Raw genomic sequence first — 20,111 nt, 5'->3', positions numbered from 1 at the left:
TGACCATTAATAGTAACCAATGTTTCGATAAAAAATCTGTTAATGCATTTGTACAATTTTATTTAAATTAGAAAGTAAGAAAGAGAAAAAGACAATCTGTTTAAATATTTAGGTAACATTTCCTACATATACTCAGTCTGACTCAACCCATCTCTGGGTTACTTGTAAGTATCCTCACAGGCACAGGGGGTTGTAAGGTAACATTGTGGCCCCATGTTGTTCCTACAGAACCTGTGATAGCGAGGTCACACTTGTTTATATGTACACTAGAACTTTGTTTACAAGTCTTACACCAATATTGAGAGAATCAACTGAACCTGTATTGAAAGCAAAGCTACAGAAAGGAATTATCCAGAAGTATGTTCACAATAGAATGGTTAACTTGTAACTTCCTTGCTTTAACTTCCACCCTGTTTTATTTTGACTATTTAAGAAGTAGTTAATTAGAGTCTCAGAAAATGGGAAAACAAATCATCGGAGTCCAGTTCCTGATGCATCTGGAAACAGATTGCTAATGAAGATCAGCCACAGTGAAGTAGACTCCTAAGTATACATAGGCCTGGTCATGATCAGATGTCCGTAGTGTGCCATTGTTCTTGGTAACTTGGTAGACTATCTGGTGTACAAGACCTGTCAGATCCACAAATCTGCCACTGTAGTCTGAAGACTAAAACCATCATGACACTATCAAACCCTATGATGAGCTTTAACATCACCCTTATCTATGCCGGACACTTTTTGCAAGCTTAACTGCAATATTCGCACTTCAACCCAATGCTTTTCTACCACGTTAAACTTAATGATTAGTCACCATACATATCGTTGGAGGCCAAACAAAATGTGTCGCAATGGTCCTAAGGATCGATGTTACACCTTGCTCCAAAGTCAACCCTAGAGATGTTTCATCATGGTCCTCAGGACATGCTCATAAAGTCTAGGCCTTCATGCTCCAGCTGCTGTTAAAAGAAGAAATGCAACAGAAATCAGATCTCGGCCAAGCTTAACCATAATTTTGGGGATTTTGCACTTGAGCTAATGTGTTTTGAAGACATGGTTTAATTAGATATTTTAGACTATGATTAGTTCAACAACTTTAATACTGTAGACCCCACTCAGTACTGATGAGGTATGCATGTGAAACTTCAGTACATGGAAATTTTATTATATATAGCATTTCTGTATATAGAGTACAATGTATGAGAGATAACATTGATTTCTAAATGTATCACTATCTGTATAGACAAATCTTTAGGCTCATCATATAATACATTTCTTCATTCACTTTGACACTACAGGCCCACTAGTCCTCTTTACTATAGACTATTAACCCTGAATTACAGCTGTTTATCATCATCTATCATTCCGTCACCTGGGGATGATCATCTATTATCCACTGTTGTGTACTCAGATCTCATTTCTCTGCACTACTTTCTGACTCATTAAATAATTACAGTGTCATCAATTTACTAACAAGTTGTTCATTTTAGCTTAGTTTTCTTAGAAAAATATCAAAGTTTGGAACTTATCAAAAAGAAGACTTGTTTGCTGGCTTGTATATGCTAATCCTGAACCTGTGTTCCCCTGATCTGAAATGTTGTAGTGCATGGCAAGACAAAGGTCATATTATCTTTCTTTCATAAAAAAAAAATTTATAGGGTTATTAGTCTGTGGGTAGTAAAGGTTATAAAGATAGTAACTTTCACCTATAATGACTTAAAATTATAATCAAAGATTAATTTGAAAATTGTTATCTTCTATGGCTACTTCTGATATTTATCTGAATAAATATGTAAAGTAATTATATTGTTAAATATTTGTGTCTCAGTATGACATCTTAAATTCACATTATAGTGACTAGGAATATATTCATAAAGAATAACAGCATGTAGCTTGTGTCCCTATCCTGCCCCAGTTAGCTTATCTGCCAAAGTTATCCTATATTTATGAATAAATATCATAAATGACTGTTGCAGTAACGCTGTGTTTAATTGCTCCTTTAGTTTATATCTAGATTATCTGAATGTTTAACTCATTAAACCTTCCTATGAGTCCTTCAGCTTTGATTCCAATGTATATGAGGCTTTACATGACTATGGTCAACTCCTGTCTAAGAGTTTGACCAGTATGTCGATGCCAATAACCATGACCCTATGTGTGCTAAGAACTGACCATAAACTCTATCAAACCCTTGTAACTCCAAACCCCACAACTACTCTTACCACCATGCAAGCAAACAAGTCTTCTCAGATGTCCAAACACTACACCAAATAGACTGATATTAGTGTCCAGTACTGACCACTGGGCAGTAGGACTGGGTCGGGACTAACCTCTGTATGCTTTCTCTTGTATCCTGCCCTGGCAGATCATAGGCCTACTGGTATGTATAGTTACAACAGATTCGGTGTGTAGTGGTGTCTGCCATGTTTGCACGTCAGAATGACAACATTTCTTTATCCCTACCATCTCTGGTCATTTAAATGTGGTCAACTGCATGTTTTCCTATCTTATAAAAGTGGTTTGCATGAATGTGCATGATTAGAACCAATTCTTTGCATGTTGTAACAGTCTTAGATACAAACTGTTTGGTACTACTAGCTTGTATCAGGTAAATAATCTTTTTTTCATTGAAAATTAAAGAGGTTTTGTTTCCTTATTTCCTTTTCTCACGCAAAGTGTTTCTTATTTGTAAAGTATAGATTACAAGATCACAGTTAGTCTCTGTGGTGTCTATGTCTGTCGTCACTGTAAACAATAAAAAAGTACATACTAGGTTTGATAAATTTTAGGCCATCTTATACGTGATCACGGGCGTCAAATGGATAAACTTATATCAATCGCTTTGTTTAACACATGATCAGAGACCCGAAATTGGGCATGCAGCAGCATGCTTGGATGAATGAGAAGTTTTGATTCTTAATTAGTGTCGGTGTTACAGAAAGAATGCAGCATGATCCCAGTTTTTATGAACAATCCTAAACTTAAGGGTCTTCAAATTCTTCATAGAAAAGCATTATATGTTAATTAAGGTAAAAATCATAAAGGAACCTTACTTACATTTTGGGATGCTTTCCTTTGGAAAGTTCAAGAATTCCTTAGGTGAAGTTTAGGAATGTTGGTAATACTAAACCATGGTGTTCAATATACAAAAAAGTGAATTAAAAAAAAATGATAATAATAATAAATCAAGTGATGTGTATTGGGATAACACAGGTGAGCTGTAATAGGCCCAAAGGACCTCTTGTTTTGGTTTCTGAATACAAGTGAACATGGTTTGTATGCGGATTTGCCTATTCATAGTTGTGTTTACTTTACCATATTGGTAGTTGGCTATCGTTTCTAAAGTTTTTAATGAGGAAATAAATATCACATTTGGTAAAAAGTCAATTTTAGATACATCTTGCATTATAGAAATACTTTGATTCTTCCATGCTTGATGTGAACCCTTTTTTATTTTGTGTAATTGATAGCGTTATGTAGGTACCATTTGTTCTGTGACTGCTATGGTTACCTCTTATTCTTCTGAAATATCATTTAGCAGATGAACCTTTGATTTGAATTACCTTTGGATGGACTTTGAAATATATATTTATGGGAGGTCTTCTACAGAAAGCTTTGATTTCTTTTTTTTTTGTATCCAGTGGCAATGTTCTTCACATGCCATACACACTCACTGTTTTAACACTTCGATAAAATTCAGAATTAACTTGCATATTAATTGATTAATTACTAATTTCCTCTGCAGCCTTTTCTGAACACCAGATTCCATGTAACAGAACAATGACTGATATTCACCTATACTTGAAACTATTTTACCGGTTTTGTTTGTTATTTCAGACTGATGAATCGAGAGAAGATTTTAGTGACCTGCCACCAAACCAGAGAAGAAAAGCTTTGCTGAAAAAAATTGATGGCTTCAAGAAGGATATAGCACGTGAAACTGCAGAGAGGTATATATTTATAAAAACTGTTAATTAACTGAAAATTGCTGCAAACCAACTTATCTTCACAGCAAATTTTGTGTTTTTATACCCAATCACTTGTTCACATCAATTTAAAGTAAATGAATTTAGTGAAATTTACAGTTAAAATTTGCTCTGACTTGTGCTTTAAGTTGAATTGTGATTTCAATTTCAATCACATTTGTGAACTGTAAGTTGGTCTGCAGTGTAATCTAAGTAATTGTGAGTAGGATAAAACACTGACTGTGGATCCATTCATATGTTTTTGCGATACTTAATGGTTGGTATGAGGCTTACACTAGTACTACGGTCGTTATATTTGAGATCAGTTTTAATTGAGACTAATGAATACACTGCTTCAAAGACGAATTTCATAAAGCTAAAAATATAAGTGTTCTGATTAATACAGGGGTTATGAGATTCCAAAACGATATATAAATAATCTATAATTTAAAGCTAATTAGTCCCACCTTTGGGTGATTGTGACATCACAAAAATCAAAAAATTATTTCTCAATTACCGAAAGGTGTGTCAATCAATTGAACTTGTTCTTGAGCAACATCGTTTTGGTATCTTAAAACCGACATACTAATAAGTCCAGATATCAAATGGAGGTCTAATATATAACATGTGTGTGTATAACATGTTGAACATATACCTTTGTACATTGTAGGGAAGGAATGCTGAAGATGAAAGAGGTCTATGCCAAGAATCCTGCCCTTGGTGACCCTCATACTTTGGACAAAAAGATAGAGGAAAATGCTCAGAAGCTAGACAGTCTTAATTCAGAGCTAAGAAAATTTCAGGTGATTGATTCTCAAATGTTTGACTTTGCAAATACGATTGGAGATGAGGTTTGGATATCTTGATATGATGTAGCATAAGATTGCTTCAAATGGAGGAAAAAAAGATCAGTTCAAGCTGAATCATTAACTTCAAATGGAGGAAAAAAAAAGATCAGTTCAAGCTAAATTTGTATTATACTTTGCCCTGTATTTTGTGCACAGTAAAGCAGGTATGTCATATCATGGTTGAAAAGTGTGGTTTTTGTCATATTTTCAAAGAAATGTATAGAGACAGAGATAAAATTGGATTCAGTTAATAAAATTATCAAAGATTTCAATGATTAGGTGACTTTTTCTTGTTGAATGTTACTGTTATAACTACATTTCTAAATTACGCATGCGAAAACGCTGCAGACTGGTATAGCTGAACACATATGGAACACTTAGGAAATATACAAGACAGTGGATACACATTCTTAAAATATAATTTCTTTATTTGAAAGTAATATCCATGACAACAGTACGAGCCTGACGTCAAATTGAATACGACGTTCCGTTATAACGAAACCGATTCGTCTTGTAAGCCTCGTTTGAGGGTTTCAAGTTCTAAGACACTTATCCGTCATGCTTAACAATTCATGCTTAGAACGTGATTGGTTCACAGCAAATTCTCGGTTCACAGAGTATAAACCAGAATGTTCTTCATCAAAACTTTAATTTCGCTGTTCACAATTTAAGCGTTTTTAATTGGCTATATAATCTGAATAGGGTGAATTATAATGCTAAACGTGAATTGAATTTATTCTTTATACACTGTTTTTCAATTCAAACCTATTAATTTTTGCTCAGATTCTACTGAAAATTTAGCAATGATTTAAGAACTATGTTGTTTAGTATACCGGTTAGCGTTTTCGCATGCGTAATTTGGAAAATATAGTTTTAACAGTAACGTTCAACAAGAAAAAGTCACTTAAATATTGAAATCTGTGATAATTTTATGATCTAAATTCAGTTTTAGCTCTGTGTCTCGTTTAGATATATATCTATATGAATATATAAAAAAAATCACACTTTTTTTACAATGATATGACATACCCGCTTTACTGTGCGCGAAATACAGGACAAAGTATAATACAATAAAACATAAATTTTGCCTCTACGTATTGGTGAAACAATCTAGTGTTCCGTGGGCAACTTGTATATTTGGATTATTGGCCGTGAGTTGAACACTAAGTAAATATTTATCACATACGTTCCCCCAGACGACATTTTTCTGTGTTAAAGAAGCGTTTCCACGAGCGTAAATAGTGTAGCCCGCTTTGTAACGATTAGCCTCGGTGATAAAGGAATAAAACTATTTCCGATAAAGATTTTTTGGTGATAAAATTGAAAAAAAATGGTGGCGATATCAGAGTGGCATGTTTAATGGTATTGTTTACAGAATTACCTAGCAGACGCAGAAGGTAAACAGCGTATAAGTGGATCAGATGACTCGATATCCCACAGCACGTCCGAGGGCAGTGTCCAGAATTCCAATGTGGTGTCGGCGCCGGGCACACCACAGGCCCAGCATGCTGTCTACGAGTATGTATCCTCTGTTTCTCACACTCTCATCAGTCATGTTTTCTATATTTTGTCAATATTATTTTTGGCTTGTGTTGTCTATATATGACGATGTAATTGTATTTCCAGGGTTTACGACCCCCACATCAGGTTAGTTTAGCCGTGCATGTGTGTAAACCTATAGGCATTGTATTGTGTAGTTTGTGTTCACCTGGTCATTCTCCTACCCAATCACTGGACAGTGGTCAGCTTGATATACATATGCAAATTAGCAATTGATATTGATGGGATTGGGTGATGCTATTCATAGCTAGTTGTAGTATGGTGTTATACATTGAAGCCTTTCCTTTTTCTGTATTCACAGTATACCAAATATAAGTTCCATTAGAAGTAGTTATTTGGATTAGTATTCTCTACTCCAAAGTCTTACCTCATGGTAAATAATGAGGCTTAGTATACTCTACTCCAAAGTCTTACCTCATGGTAAATAATGAGGCTTAGTATACTCTACTCCAAAGTCTTACCTCATGGTAAATAATGAGGCTTAGTATACTCTACTCCAAAGTCTTACCTCATGGTAAATAATGAGGCTTAGTATACTCTACTCCAAAGTCTTACTTCATGGTAAATAATGAGGCTTAGTATACTTTACTCCAAAGTCTTACCTCATGGTAAATAATGAGGCTTAGTATACTCTACTCCAAAGTCTTACCTCATGGTAAATAATGAGGCTTAGTATACTCTACTCCAAAGTCTTACCTCATGGTAAATAATGAGGCTTAGTATACTCTACTCCAAAGTCTTACTCATGTAAATAATGAGGCTTAGTATACTCTACTCCAAAGTCTTACCTCATGGTAAATAATGAGGCTTAGTATACTCTACTCCAAAGTCTTACCTCATGGTAAATAATGAGGCTTAGTATACTCTACTCCAAAGTCTTACCTCATGGTAAATAATGAGGCTTAGTATACTCTACTCCAAAGTCTTACCTCATGGTAAATAATGAGGCTTAGTATACTCTACTCCAAAGTCTTACCTCATGGTAAATAATGAGGCTTAGTATACTCTACTCCAAAGTCTTACCTCATGGTAAATAATGAGGCTTAGTATACTCTCTACTCCAAAGTCTTACCTCATGGTAAATAATGAGGCTTAGTATACTCTACTCCAAAGTCTTACCTCATGGTAAATAATGAGGCTTAGTATACTCTACTCCAAAGTCTTACCTCATGGTAAATAATGAGGCTTAGTATACTTTACTCCAAAGTCTTACCTCATGGTAAATAATGAGGCTTAGTATACTCTACTCCAAAGTCTTACCTCATGGTAAATAATGAGGCTTAGTATACTCTACTCCAAAGTCTTACCTCATGGTAAATAATGAGGCTTAGTATACTCTACTCCAAAGTCTTACCTCATGGTAAATAATGAGGCTTAGTATACTTTACTCCAAAGTCTTACCTCATGGTAAATAATGAGGCTTAGTATACTCTACTCCAAAGTCTTACCTCATGGTAAATAATGAGGCTTAGTATACTCTACTCCAAAGTCTTACCTCATGGTAAATAATGAGGCTTAGTATACTCTACTCCAAAGTCTTACCTCATGGTAAATAATGAGGCTTAGTATACTCTTACTCCAAAGTCTTACCTCATGGTAAATAATGAGGCTTAGTATACTCTACTCCAAAGTCTTACCTCATGGTAAATAATGAGGCTTAGTATACTCTACTCCAAAGTCTTACCTCATGGTAAATAATGAGGCTTAGTATACTCTACTCCAAAGTCTTACCTCATGGTAAATAATGAGGCTTAGTATACTCTACTCCAAAGTCTTACCTCATGGTAAATAATGAGGCTTAGTATACTTTACTCCAAAGTCTTACCTCATGGTAAATAATGAGGCTTAGTATACTCTACTCCAAAGTCTTACCTCATGGTAAATAATGAGGCTTAGTATACTCTACTCCAAAGTCTTACCTCATGGTAAATAATGAGGCTTAGTATACTTTACTCCAAAGTCTTACCTCATGGTAAATAATGAGGCTTAGTATACTCTACTCCAAAGTCTTACCTCATGGTAAATAATGAGGCTTAGTATACTCTACTCCAAAGTCTTACCTCATGGTAAATAATGAGGCTTAGTATACTCTACTCCAAAGTCTTACCTCATGGTAAATAATGAGGCTTAGTATACTCTACTCCAAAGTCTTACCTCATGGTAAATAATGAGGCTTAGTATACTCTTACTCCAAAGTCTTACCTCATGGTAAATAATGAGGCTTAGTATACTTTACTCCAAAGTCTTACCTCATGGTAAATAATGAGGCTTAGTATACTCTACTCCAAAGTCTTACCTCATGGTAAATAATGAGGCTTAGTATACTCTACTCCAAAGTCTTACCTCATGGTAAATAATGAGGCTTAGTATACTTACTCCAAAGTCTTACCTCATGGTAAATAATGAGGCTTAGTATACTTACTCTCAAAGTCTTACCTCATGGTAAATAATGAGGCTTAGTATACTCTACTCCAAAGTCTTACCTCATGGTAAATAATGAGGCTTAGTATACTCTACTCCAAAGTCTTACCTCATGGTAAATAATGAGGCTTAGTATACTCTACTCCAAAGTCTTACCTCATGGTAAATAATGAGGCTTAGTATACTTACTCCAAAGTCTTACCTCATGGTAAATAATGAGGCTTAGTATACTCTACTCCAAAGTCTTACCTCATGGTAAATAATGAGGCTTAGTATACTCTACTCCAAAGTCTTACCTCATGGTAAATAATGAGGCTTAGTATACTCTACTCCAAAGTCTTACCTCATGGTAAATAATGAGGCTTAGTATACTCTACTCCAAAGTCTTACCTCATGGTAAATAATGAGGCTTAGTATACTTTACTCCAAAGTCTTACTCATGGTAAATAATGAGGCTTAGTATACTCTACTCCAAAGTCTTACCTCATGGTAAATAATGAGGCTTAGTATACTCTACTCCAAAGTCTTACCTCATGGTAAATAATGAGGCTTAGTATACTCTACTCCAAAGTCTTACCTCATGGTAAATAATGAGGCTTAGTATACTCTACTCCAAAGTCTTACTCATGGTAAATAATGAGGCTTAGTATACTCTACTCCAAAGTCTTACCTCATGGTAAATAATGAGGCTTAGTATACTTTACTCCAAAGTCTTACCTCATGGTAAATAATGAGGCTTAGTATACTCTACTCCAAAGTCTTACCTCATGGTAAATAATGAGGCTTAGTATACTTACTCCAAAGTCTTACTCATGGTAAATAATGAGGCTTAGTATACTTACTCCAAAGTCTTACCTCATGGTAAATAATGAGGCTTAGTATACTCTACTCCAAAGTCTTACCTCATGGTAAATAATGAGGCTTAGTATACTCTACTCCAAAGTCTTACCTCATGGTAAATAATGAGGCTTAGTATACTCTACTCCAAAGTCTTACCTCATGGTAAATAATGAGGCTTAGTATACTCTACTCCAAAGTCTTACCTCATGGTAAATAATGAGGCTTAGTATACTCTACTCCAAAGTCTTACCTCATGGTAAATAATGAGGCTTAGTATACTCTACTCCAAAGTCTTACCTCATGGTAAATAATGAGGCTTAGTATACTCTACTCCAAAGTCTTACCTCATGGTAAATAATGAGGCTTAGTATACTCTAACTCCAAAGTCTTACCTCATGGTAAATAATGAGGCTTAGTATACTCTACTCCAAAGTCTTACCTCATGGTAAATAATGAGGCTTAGTATACTCTACTCCAAAGTCTTACCTCATGGTAAATAATGAGGCTTAGTATACTCTACTCCAAAGTCTTACCTCATGGTAAATAATGAGGCTTAGTATACTCTACTCCAAAGTCTTACCTCATGGTAAATAATGAGGCTTAGTATACTCTACTCCAAAGTCTTACCTCATGGTAAATAATGAGGCTTAGTATACTCTACTCCAAAGTCTTACCTCATGGTAAATAATGAGGCTTAGTATACTCTACTCCAAAGTCTTACCTCATGGTAAATAATGAGGCTTAGTATACTCTACTCCAAAGTCTTACCTCATGGTAAATAATGAGGCTTAGTATACTTTACTCCAAAGTCTTACCTCATGGTAAATAATGAGGCTTAGTATACTCTACTCCAAAGTCTTACCTCATGGTAAATAATGAGGCTTAGTATACTCTACTCCAAAGTCTTACCTCATGGTAAATAATGAGGCTTAGTATACTCTACTCCAAAGTCTTACCTCATGGTAAATAATGAGGCTTAGTATACTTTACTCCAAAGTCTTACCTCATGGTAAATAATGAGGCTTAGTATACTCTACTCCAAAGTCTTACCTCATGGTAAATAATGAGGCTTAGTATACTCTACTCCAAAGTCTTACCTCATGGTAAATAATGAGGCTTGGTATACTCTACTCCAAAGTCTTATCTCATGGTAAATAATGAGGCTTCACTGTGTGATAAGATTGCCCTGGGATGTGAATGTGGAAGGGAAAATAGCTAGGTAAATAATGAAATATTTTAATCTGACTTTGGATAACAGTCTGCAAATTTAAGCACTAGTCCAATGCCCATGACTAGTAATTTCATGGCCGGACTATTGCTAATTGTAATGAACTAGTCCAATTGGACTAGTGGCTTCCCGCCAAATTAAAATCTTTTTAAAATACTATAATCTGCAGTGGTCAATTGCATTTTCAACACATTTTGAGTGCATTCAGACTGTACTTTGGGGGAAAAAACGAATAGTGTTTAAATAGCCGGACTAGTAAAATTTTGAAGTTTACTAGTCCAAAAGACTAGTAGTAAAAAAGTTAATGTCACAGACTGGGATAATTACTTAATTCATTAAATTAAATATTGAATTGATAAGATTATAACGGAAATATTAAGGGAAATTAAGTGAATGTCATTCTCGATATTCCAGGGGTAGCTATCACTGTCATTATATCCACAATTTGAATATGTCATAGTGAAACTGAAGGCAGCTCAGGAGAGCAAAACTGACCAATGACAGGTCTGTAGAGACTTCCTTTTAAAGATTACAAAGAGCAACATCAGACTTCAAAACACAGTGTGCAGTTATTTGAACCTTTTGATGTACATCAAAGGATAGAGAGCCTTCGGTTTTGCTATGGCATGGTTCAGAGGTGTATAGTACAACAGTGATAGTAACCCTTGGAATATAGAGGATGAATAAATATATATCAGTTGAGTTTTTACATATTACTGAAATCCAAAGACTGATACCTATATAATCTATATATAACGTTAACCCTCTCAAGTACTTAAATCCCAATTCCAATTTTTCTCAGTAGTAAACCTGATCCATATCCTGAAATACAACTCTATATATATGGAACCATGATACATTCATCCTTCTTTATCCTCTTCTTCTTTCATTCTGCTTTTCCTTATGTGTGTTTTCCCCAGTTTGAATTATTTATATGTTGTAAGCCAACTGCTCCATCTTAAAAAAAAATCAAAAGGGTGATGTTTGTCATACTTGTCAAAAGTTTAAAGTGATCCAAAGTGATCTTACACATTTTCCCACAGTACCTCAAATGGAACATTATAAGACTGTTCCAAACGTGTGACTTTGGTTTGTGATCATGTGAGACTGTTCCAAACATGTGACTTAGGTTTATGATCATGTGACTTGTACAATTTTGTGATCATGTGTACATGTGTGGTTAGTGTTTACTCCAGTGAGAATGATGTGTCTTGTTTTCTAGGACAGTTTATCTCTGATGTATATATGACCTGTCATCAGCATGTATTGTGGTTGTTGTGAGGGAGTGGCAAGTGCCTTGTAGTTAAATTTAATTTTTGTCAAAGTCTTTGAGAATACTCATAGATTTATTACAACAAATTTCTCATGGATTGATAAATCAATGTTATACTCAGTATAATTACACAATATATATTATTGTCACCTGTTTTAATCCTTGAACTTTTCTAGAGATAAAATGTTGCTTAGATATTCATTACAGTGTGTGTATGATTATTTATTAGTTATTAGTTTCTGTGATGTACACCTGTGCAGACTTGTTTCTCAGCTTTATACACTTGACACAAACTCCACTTTCTTTTGTTCAACTTTTACAAATTCATATTGTACCACTTCATTACATTTCTATTTTATTTTTGCTTTTAGAGCTACTGACAAAACTCTTTAACTTCAAAACATTTTTCACTATTACTTATTTTGAAAACTCTCCAACTCTCATTTTTTTTCTTTTGTAAAACTGCTTTAACTTCTCACCATTTTGAAAGCAGCATTATTTTGATTTTCATTTGTAAAACTGCACGATTTGTTTTAATTTGTTTATTTCCAGTGATGATGAATTTGACGATTATCCTGTTCCCCCCAGGTTGGTTTGGTTTTTCTGATTGATATATGTGGCGATACCTACAATATATAAATCTCTTACAATGATATCTCTCTCTCCCTCTCTTACTAATATAAACACCAGCCAGCTGGCTGGGTGTCAGTCAGGTAACTTGTAGCTAGATCATTATTAGATACAGGCTTTTACACATCTGCTTCTTCAAGGATTGGATATTGATCATAATTTAGATCCCATAACAGGTTGTAATTGAAAGTTATCAATAATCCTACACTACTCGCTCTAATGATCACGAATGATATCTCGTTTGTTCACTTTAATTTGCCATTTAACATGATAATTCATCCTTTATACAAACCTCCAAGAGCCTCTATGCAAGTACAAATAACCAGAAGATTTGATAAACATGTTACAAACCTTAGGTAACTACACTGCTGGCTCAGTGCCCCGTGGCCTGACCAATCATGTCTACAAATGTCATATATTTCACAAGTACTTTATCAAACAATGACACTCAGAACATTTCAAAGTCTGCTAGGGTGTATTGATTGTTCATATGAAATAAAAGGCTGCTAGCTGAATTCTCTATAAAGTTATATTTAATGTAGTACAATCCATCCGTTCTGTAGAAACTTCAAAGTGATTAATAAAAATGAATATAAACTACCATTTATCGGTTCGATGGTTCTGCAGTTTTCTCAGTCTATGCTCTAGAATAGAATCAATTGTCTTGGTCTCTTCTCAATCTCTGAAGCATCTTTAGGTATAGGGATATGGACAAGGACTACAGGTTATTTAAATTTTTTGTTTGAGCTAGGAATGTTATGATTATTTTGCATTTAACAAAATAACTATTGGTTGAGTAGTTTGAATCCAGTGTTTTGTTAAGCTCACCTTCCATGGCATATGATCTGTCTGTCTGCTACTGTCGTCAGAGACCCATGGAAGATTACGCCATGCTACGCTAGCCTATGGGTTAGCTCAGCAAAAAAATCTAGTTTCGATGATGTAACTCTATAAATAGAAGCCAATCAACAAAACCTTTCAAAATAAGAAGTTGGAGGAGGGTAGTGATTAGTTGAATGGTTGCATCGGTGATGACCTGTTGCTGAGACAAACAAATTACTGACAACAAATTATATGTCAATAGTCAGAAACTTTATAGCACTGTGATTGTGTCTCCGATGTTAAAAATAACCCTAATTGGAATAACGTGTAATGTGTGTGTCAATAAACTCAATAGAGTTTACAGCAGTAATCAACACCATTATATATATATATAATAAATTTGAAGAAAAATCGTTCCGGACGAAATCTATAAGAAATAAATTTGGTGCCTTCCATAAAGTGTATGCAAGCTTAAATCTCATTGGCTAAAAAAGCAGACTGGAAAATATGACGGAACCAATCAGTTGGAATCTGTCAAAACAAAATCTTTTGGCTGAGCTGACCCACAGGTGATACGTGCAGTGTAGTAAAATAAATCTTGGGTCTCTGACAATGGTTTCCTTCTTTCTTTTATGATTTGTAAATTACTTTATTCTAAGAAAGATTTGTTTTGCAATCAAGATTTCCTATAATTCTAATAAGGATCCTGCTTCAATGGTAGGTTCCTACTAATGTGAGAAATAACCAGGTGAAAAGCATCCGTCTGTGTAGCCTTTGATTTCTGTTTTCACTCACACTATGTTTTAACTAACTGATGATTTGTTTGTTGGAGATGACCTTACTCACATACCATAATGTCACTACTAAATTCAGAATAGTTTTTAAAGAAAATGTTTTATTTCACAATGTATAGTTATCATTGTTGAGTCACAACAATAATCAGGAAATATTACTGTTAATATACATGTTTGGGCTACTTTAAACGTAGTGTTCACTTAATTCTATGATAGAATTATTTTTGTATGACTAACTCGTCAAAATCTAGTCTTAAAAAATAAACCAGAATATGTATGTTAACAGTTAATATATACCTGTATGTTATACTGAGAATTGAAATTTACCTTGATAATATAACTATGATCATATCACTTTTATTTCCAGTTTTTATATGACTAGTCAATATGTTTTATGTTTGATGTTAACTTAGAACATAACCATTCACAGCTTCATATATATACTGGCTATACCAATATTTTTACAGCTATATAAATTAGTTATCAAACTATCATTATCATTTTCACAGCTTCATCTTTATAGCTAGAGACACTGTATTGTCAACACTGCATTGGATACGCAGCATGAGTTTTACATTTGAGTTATTTACAATATTGCCTGACTTGTATTGTGGGCCCTTGTGTCCTGCCACACCAAACCCTGTACCCTTGCCCATATATCTGTTATATCTGTATTGATAATTCAGTCTAGTATTATTTGTCTCCCTGGGTAAATTTGTCATCTTTTCCTTTAGCTTTGGTCATACTTGATATTTAAACCCATTTTAACAAACCAAAGATTTTAAATCTTTATTTAATTCTGAAAGTAAAATGAATGATAATGTTATTTGAATTACTTCTTTCATGGAACCATCATATCTTCATAAGTGAATAATAAATATAATGCTGTAAGAATGTTATAAGTTCAAGTATTTATGTAAGGACTGAACATTATCAATAGTATGTTGATGAAAAGTTAATGGTTAAATTGTTGAATCAAATTAAATTATATCCTGTTTCCGAGTACTTGACCCTTCTTGATCAATCTCATTCTAGAGACTACACACGTGATATAAAACATTGTATACAATAGTGTAGATCTGAGAAGTGAGGAAATGAGGTATTTCCTGCCCTAAGTGTAAAGGCTTCACTAAATAGACTACATGTATATATATATATATATATATCTTATAGAGAGTTCAATTTTATCTTACTCATGAGAATTTTTATATACATCATATCATTTCATTTGCATGTACATAGTTAAAGCCAGTATACATTTAGCCTAGTACATGGTATTAAAGGTTTTAGTGGGTTATTGATTTTGTTCGATATTAATTTTGGATATCATCACTGTTATGATAATAATGCATGAAGTATAAGGTTTCCATGATACCAAAGAGTAATTGGGGAAAATGACAACCTCATTATTATATATATTTGTAAATAAATTGCTATCAGTATTGATTAATCTATTATAGAGAAACACATATAATTGGATACTGGATGAGAAGGATGACATTTTAGTAGATTCTTTGACCTGTATAGTAGAGGCTTATAGTTGGATTGCTAAAATTGGGATTAAAAAGGCTGGGGTTAAAGTGTTAGGGATAAAGGACTTGGACTAGAATCAAAGAAGTTTGGCTCAGGTAAAAGTGGTGGAGACAGGGGGTTAAGAGACTGGAGCTGGGGTTATTAAAGAGACTGCATCTGGAACAGTTAGTGGTTAGAACTCGGGTTAAAGAGACCTCATCTGGAACAGCTAATGGTTAGAACTGGGGTTAAAGAGTCTCCATCTGGAACAGTTAGAGGTTAGAACTGGGGTTAAAGAGTCTCCATCTGGAACAGTTAGTGGTTAGAACTGGGGTTAAAGAGACTGCATCTGGAACAGTTAGTGGTTAGAACTGGGGTTAAAGAGACTGCATCTGGAACAGTTAGTGGTTAGAACTGGGGTTAAAGAGTCTCCATCTGGAACAGTTAGAGGTTAGAACTGGGGTTAAAGAGACTCCATCTGGAACAGTTAGTGGTTAGAACTGGGGTTAAAGAGACTGCATCTGGAACAGTTAGTGGTTAGAACTGGGGTTAAAGAGACTGCATCTGGAACAGTTAGTGGTTAGAACTGGGGTTAAAGAGACTGCATCTGGAACAGTAAGTGGTTAGAACTGGGGTTAAAGAGACTGCATCTGGAACAGTTAGAGGTTAGAACTGGGGTTAAAGAATCTCCATCTGGAACAGTTAGTGGTTAGAACTGGGGTTAAAGAGACTGCATCTGGAACAGTTAGTGGTTAGAACTGGGGTTAAAGAGACTGCATCTGGAACAGTTAGTGGTTAGAACTGGGGTTAAAGAGTCTCCATCTGGAACAGTTAGTGGTTAGAACTGGGGTTAAAGAGACTGCATCTGGAACAGTTAGTGGTTAGAACTGGGGTTAAAGAGACTGCATCTGGAACAGTTAGTGGTTAGAACTGGGGTTAAAGAGACTGCATCTGGAACAGTTAGTGGTTAGAACTGGGGTTAAAGAGACTGCATCTGGAACAGTTAGTGGTTAGAACTGGGGTTAAAGAGACTGCATCTGGAACAGTTAGGGTTAGAACTGGGGTTAAAGAGACTCATCTGGAACAGTTAGTGGTTAGAACTGGGGTTAAAGAGACTGCATCTGGAACAGTTAGTGGTTAGAACTGGGGTTAAAGAGACTGCATCTGGAACAGTTAGTGGTTAGAACTGGGGTTAAAGAGACCCATCTGGAACAGTTAGTGGTTAGAACTGGGGTTAAAGAGACTGCATCTGGAACAGTTAGTGGTTAGAACTGGGGTTAAAGAGACTCATCTGGAACAGTTAGTGGTTAGAACTGGGGTTAAAGAGTCTCATCTGGAACAGTTAGTGGTTAGAACTGGGGTTAAAGAGACTCATCTGGACAGTTAGTGGTTAGAACTGGGGTTAAAGAGACTGCATCTGGAACAGTTAGTGGTTAGAACTGGGGTTAAAGAGACTGCATCTGGAACAGTTAGTGGTTAGAACTGGGGTTAAAGAGATCTCCATCTGGAACAGTTAGTGGTTAGAACTGGGGTTAAAGAGACTGCATCTGGAACAGTTAGTGGTTAGAACTGGGGTTAAAGAGACTGCATCTGGAACAGTTAGTGGTTAGAACTGGGGTTAAAGAGACTGCATCTGGAACAGTTAGTGGTTAGAACTGGGGTTAAAGAGTCTCCATCTGGAACAGTTAGTGGTTAGAACTGGGGTTAAAGAGACTGCATCTGGAACAGTTAGTGGTTAGAACTGGGGTTAAAGAGACTGCATCTGGAACAGTTAGTGGTTAGAACTGGGGTTAAAGAGTCTCCATCTGGAACAGTTAGTGGTTAGAACTGGGGTTAAAGAGACTGCATCTGGAACAGTTAGTGGTTAGAACTGGGGTTAAAGAGACTGCATCTGGAACAGTTAGTGGTTAGAACTGGGGTTAAAGAGTCTCCATCTGGAACAGTTAGTGGTTAGAACTGGGGTTAAAGAGTCTCCATCTGGAACAGTTAGTGGTTAGAACTGGGGTTAAAGAGACTGCATCTGGAACAGTTAGTGGTTAGAACTGGGGTTAAAGAGACTGCATCTGGAACAGTTAGTGGTTAGAACTGGGGTTAAAGAGACTGCATCTGGAACAGTTAGTGGTTAGAACTGGGGTTAAAGAGACTCATCTGGAACAGTTAGTGGTTAGAACTGGGGTTAAAGAGACTGCATCTGGAACAGTTAGTGGTTAGAACTGGGGTTAAAGAGACTGCATCTGGAACAGTTAGTGGTTAGAACTGGGGTTAAAGAGTCTCCATCTGGAACAGTTAGTGGTTAGAACTGGGGTTAAAGAGACTGCATCTGGAACAGTTAGTGGTTAGAACTGGGGTTAAAGAGACTGCATCTGGAACAGTTAGTGGTTAGAACTGGGGTTAAAGAGACTGCATCTGGAACAGTTAGTGGTTAGAACTGGGGTTAAAGAGACTGCATCTGGAACAGTTAGTGGTTAGAACTGGGGTTAAAGAGACTCCATCTGGAACAGTTAGTGGTTAGAACTGGGGTTAAAGAGACTGCATCTGGAACAGTTAGTGGTTAGAACTGGGGTTAAAGAGACTGCATCTGGAACAGTTAGTGGTTAGAACTGGGGTTAAAGAGACTGCATCTGGAACAGTTAGTGGTTAGAACTGGGGTTAAAGAGACTCCATCTGGAACAGTTAGTGGTTAGAACTGGGGTTAAAGAGACTGCATCTGGAACAGTTAGTGGCTAGAACTCGGGTTAAAGAGACTGCATCTGGAACAGTTAGTGGTTAGAACTGGGGTTAAAGAGTCTCCATCTGGAACAGTTAGTGGTTAGAACTGGGGTTAAAGAGACTCATCTGGAACAGTTAGTGGTTAGAACTGGGGTTAAAGAGACTGCATCTGGAACAGTTAGTGGTTAGAACTGGGGTTAAAGAGACTGCATCTGGAACAGTTAGTGGTTAGAACTGGGGTTAAAGAGACTCATCTGGAACATTGGTAACTGGTTAAGACCATCTGGAACAGTTAGTGGTTAGAACTGGGGTTAAAGAGACTGCATCTGGAACAGTTAGTGGTTAGAACTGGGGTTAAAGAGACTGCATCTGGAACAGTTAGTGGTTAGAACTGGGGTTAAAGAGACTGCATCTGGAACAGTTAGTGGTTAGAACTGGGTTAAAGAGACTCATCTGGAACAGTTAGTGGTTAGAACTGGGGTTAAAGAGTCTCCATCTGGAACAGTTAGTGGTTAGAACTGGGGTTAAGAGACTCCATCTGGAACAGTTAGTGGTTAGAACTGGGGTTAAAGAGTCTCCATCTGGAACAGTTAGTGGTTAGAACTGGGGTTAAAGAGACTGCATCTGGAACAGTTAGTGGTTAGAACTGGGGTTAAAGAGTCTCCATCTGGAACAGTTAGTGGTTAGAACTGGGGTTAAAGAGACTGCATCTGGAACAGTTAGTGGTTAGAACTGGGGTTAAAGAGACTGCATCTGGAACAGTTAGTGGTTAGAACTGGGGTTAAAGAGACTGCATCTGGAACAGGTAGTGGTTAGAACTTGGGTTAAAGAGACTGCATCTGGAACAGTTAGTGGTTAGAACTGGGGTTAAAGAGACTGCATCTGGAACAGTTAGTGGTTAGAACTCGGGTTGAAGAGTTAGAACTGGGGTTAAAGAGACTGCATCTGGAACAGTTAGTGGTTAGAACTGGGGTTAAAGAGACTGCATCTGGAACAGTTAGTGGTTAGAACTGGGGTTAAAGAGACTCCATCTGGAACAGTTAGTGGTTAGAACTGGGGTTAAAGAGACTGCATCTGGAACAGTTAGTGGTTAGAACTGGGGTTAAAGAGACTGCATCTGGAACAGTTTGTGATTAGAACTGGGGTTAAGGAGACTCCATCTGGAACAGTTAGTGGTTAGAACTGGGGTTAAGGAGACTGCATCTGGAACAGTTAGTGGTTAGAAACTGGGGTTAAAGAGACTGCATCTGGAACAGTTAGTGGTTAGAACTGGGGTTAAAGAGACTGCATCTGGAACAGTTAGTGGTTAGAACTGGGGTTAAAGAGACTGCATCTGGAACAGTTAGTGGTTAGAACTGGGGTTAAAGAGACTGCATCTGGAACAGTTAGTGGTTAGAACTGGGGTTAAAGAGACTGCATCTGGAACAGTTAGTGGTTAGAACTGGGGTTAAAGAGACTGCATCTGGAACAGTTAGTGGTTAGAACTGGGGTTAAAGAGACTGCATCTGGAAC

General features: G+C 36.2%; 1 protein-coding gene across 6 annotated transcripts in view; it reads left to right on the top strand.

The window, feature by feature from the left end:
- LOC138320763 (formin-binding protein 1-like) overlaps window positions 1-20,111 on the top strand; it is a 52,141-nt gene that overhangs the window by 24,014 nt on the left and 8,016 nt on the right. For 2 of the 6 annotated variants that reach the window (XM_069263959.1, XM_069263956.1), the window contains 6 exons: window positions 2,363-2,377; window positions 3,835-3,947; window positions 4,633-4,765; window positions 6,186-6,328; window positions 6,437-6,457; window positions 12,685-12,720. In XM_069263959.1, the coding sequence (XP_069120060.1) occupies window positions 2,363-2,377; window positions 3,835-3,947; window positions 4,633-4,765; window positions 6,186-6,328; window positions 6,437-6,457; window positions 12,685-12,720 (461 nt within the window). The remainder of the gene's footprint in view (window positions 1-2,362; window positions 2,378-3,834; window positions 3,948-4,632; window positions 4,766-6,185; window positions 6,329-6,436; window positions 6,458-12,684; window positions 12,721-20,111) is intronic. The other 4 variants (XM_069263957.1, XM_069263958.1, XM_069263960.1 and 1 more) reach the window with 4 other exon arrangements.

The sequence above is a fragment of the Argopecten irradians genome, chromosome 4 (assembly GCF_041381155.1).
Source record: "Argopecten irradians isolate NY chromosome 4, Ai_NY, whole genome shotgun sequence".
NCBI lineage: Eukaryota > Metazoa > Mollusca > Bivalvia > Pectinida > Pectinidae > Argopecten > Argopecten irradians.
This window is presented reverse-complemented; position numbering and strand designations above follow the sequence as displayed.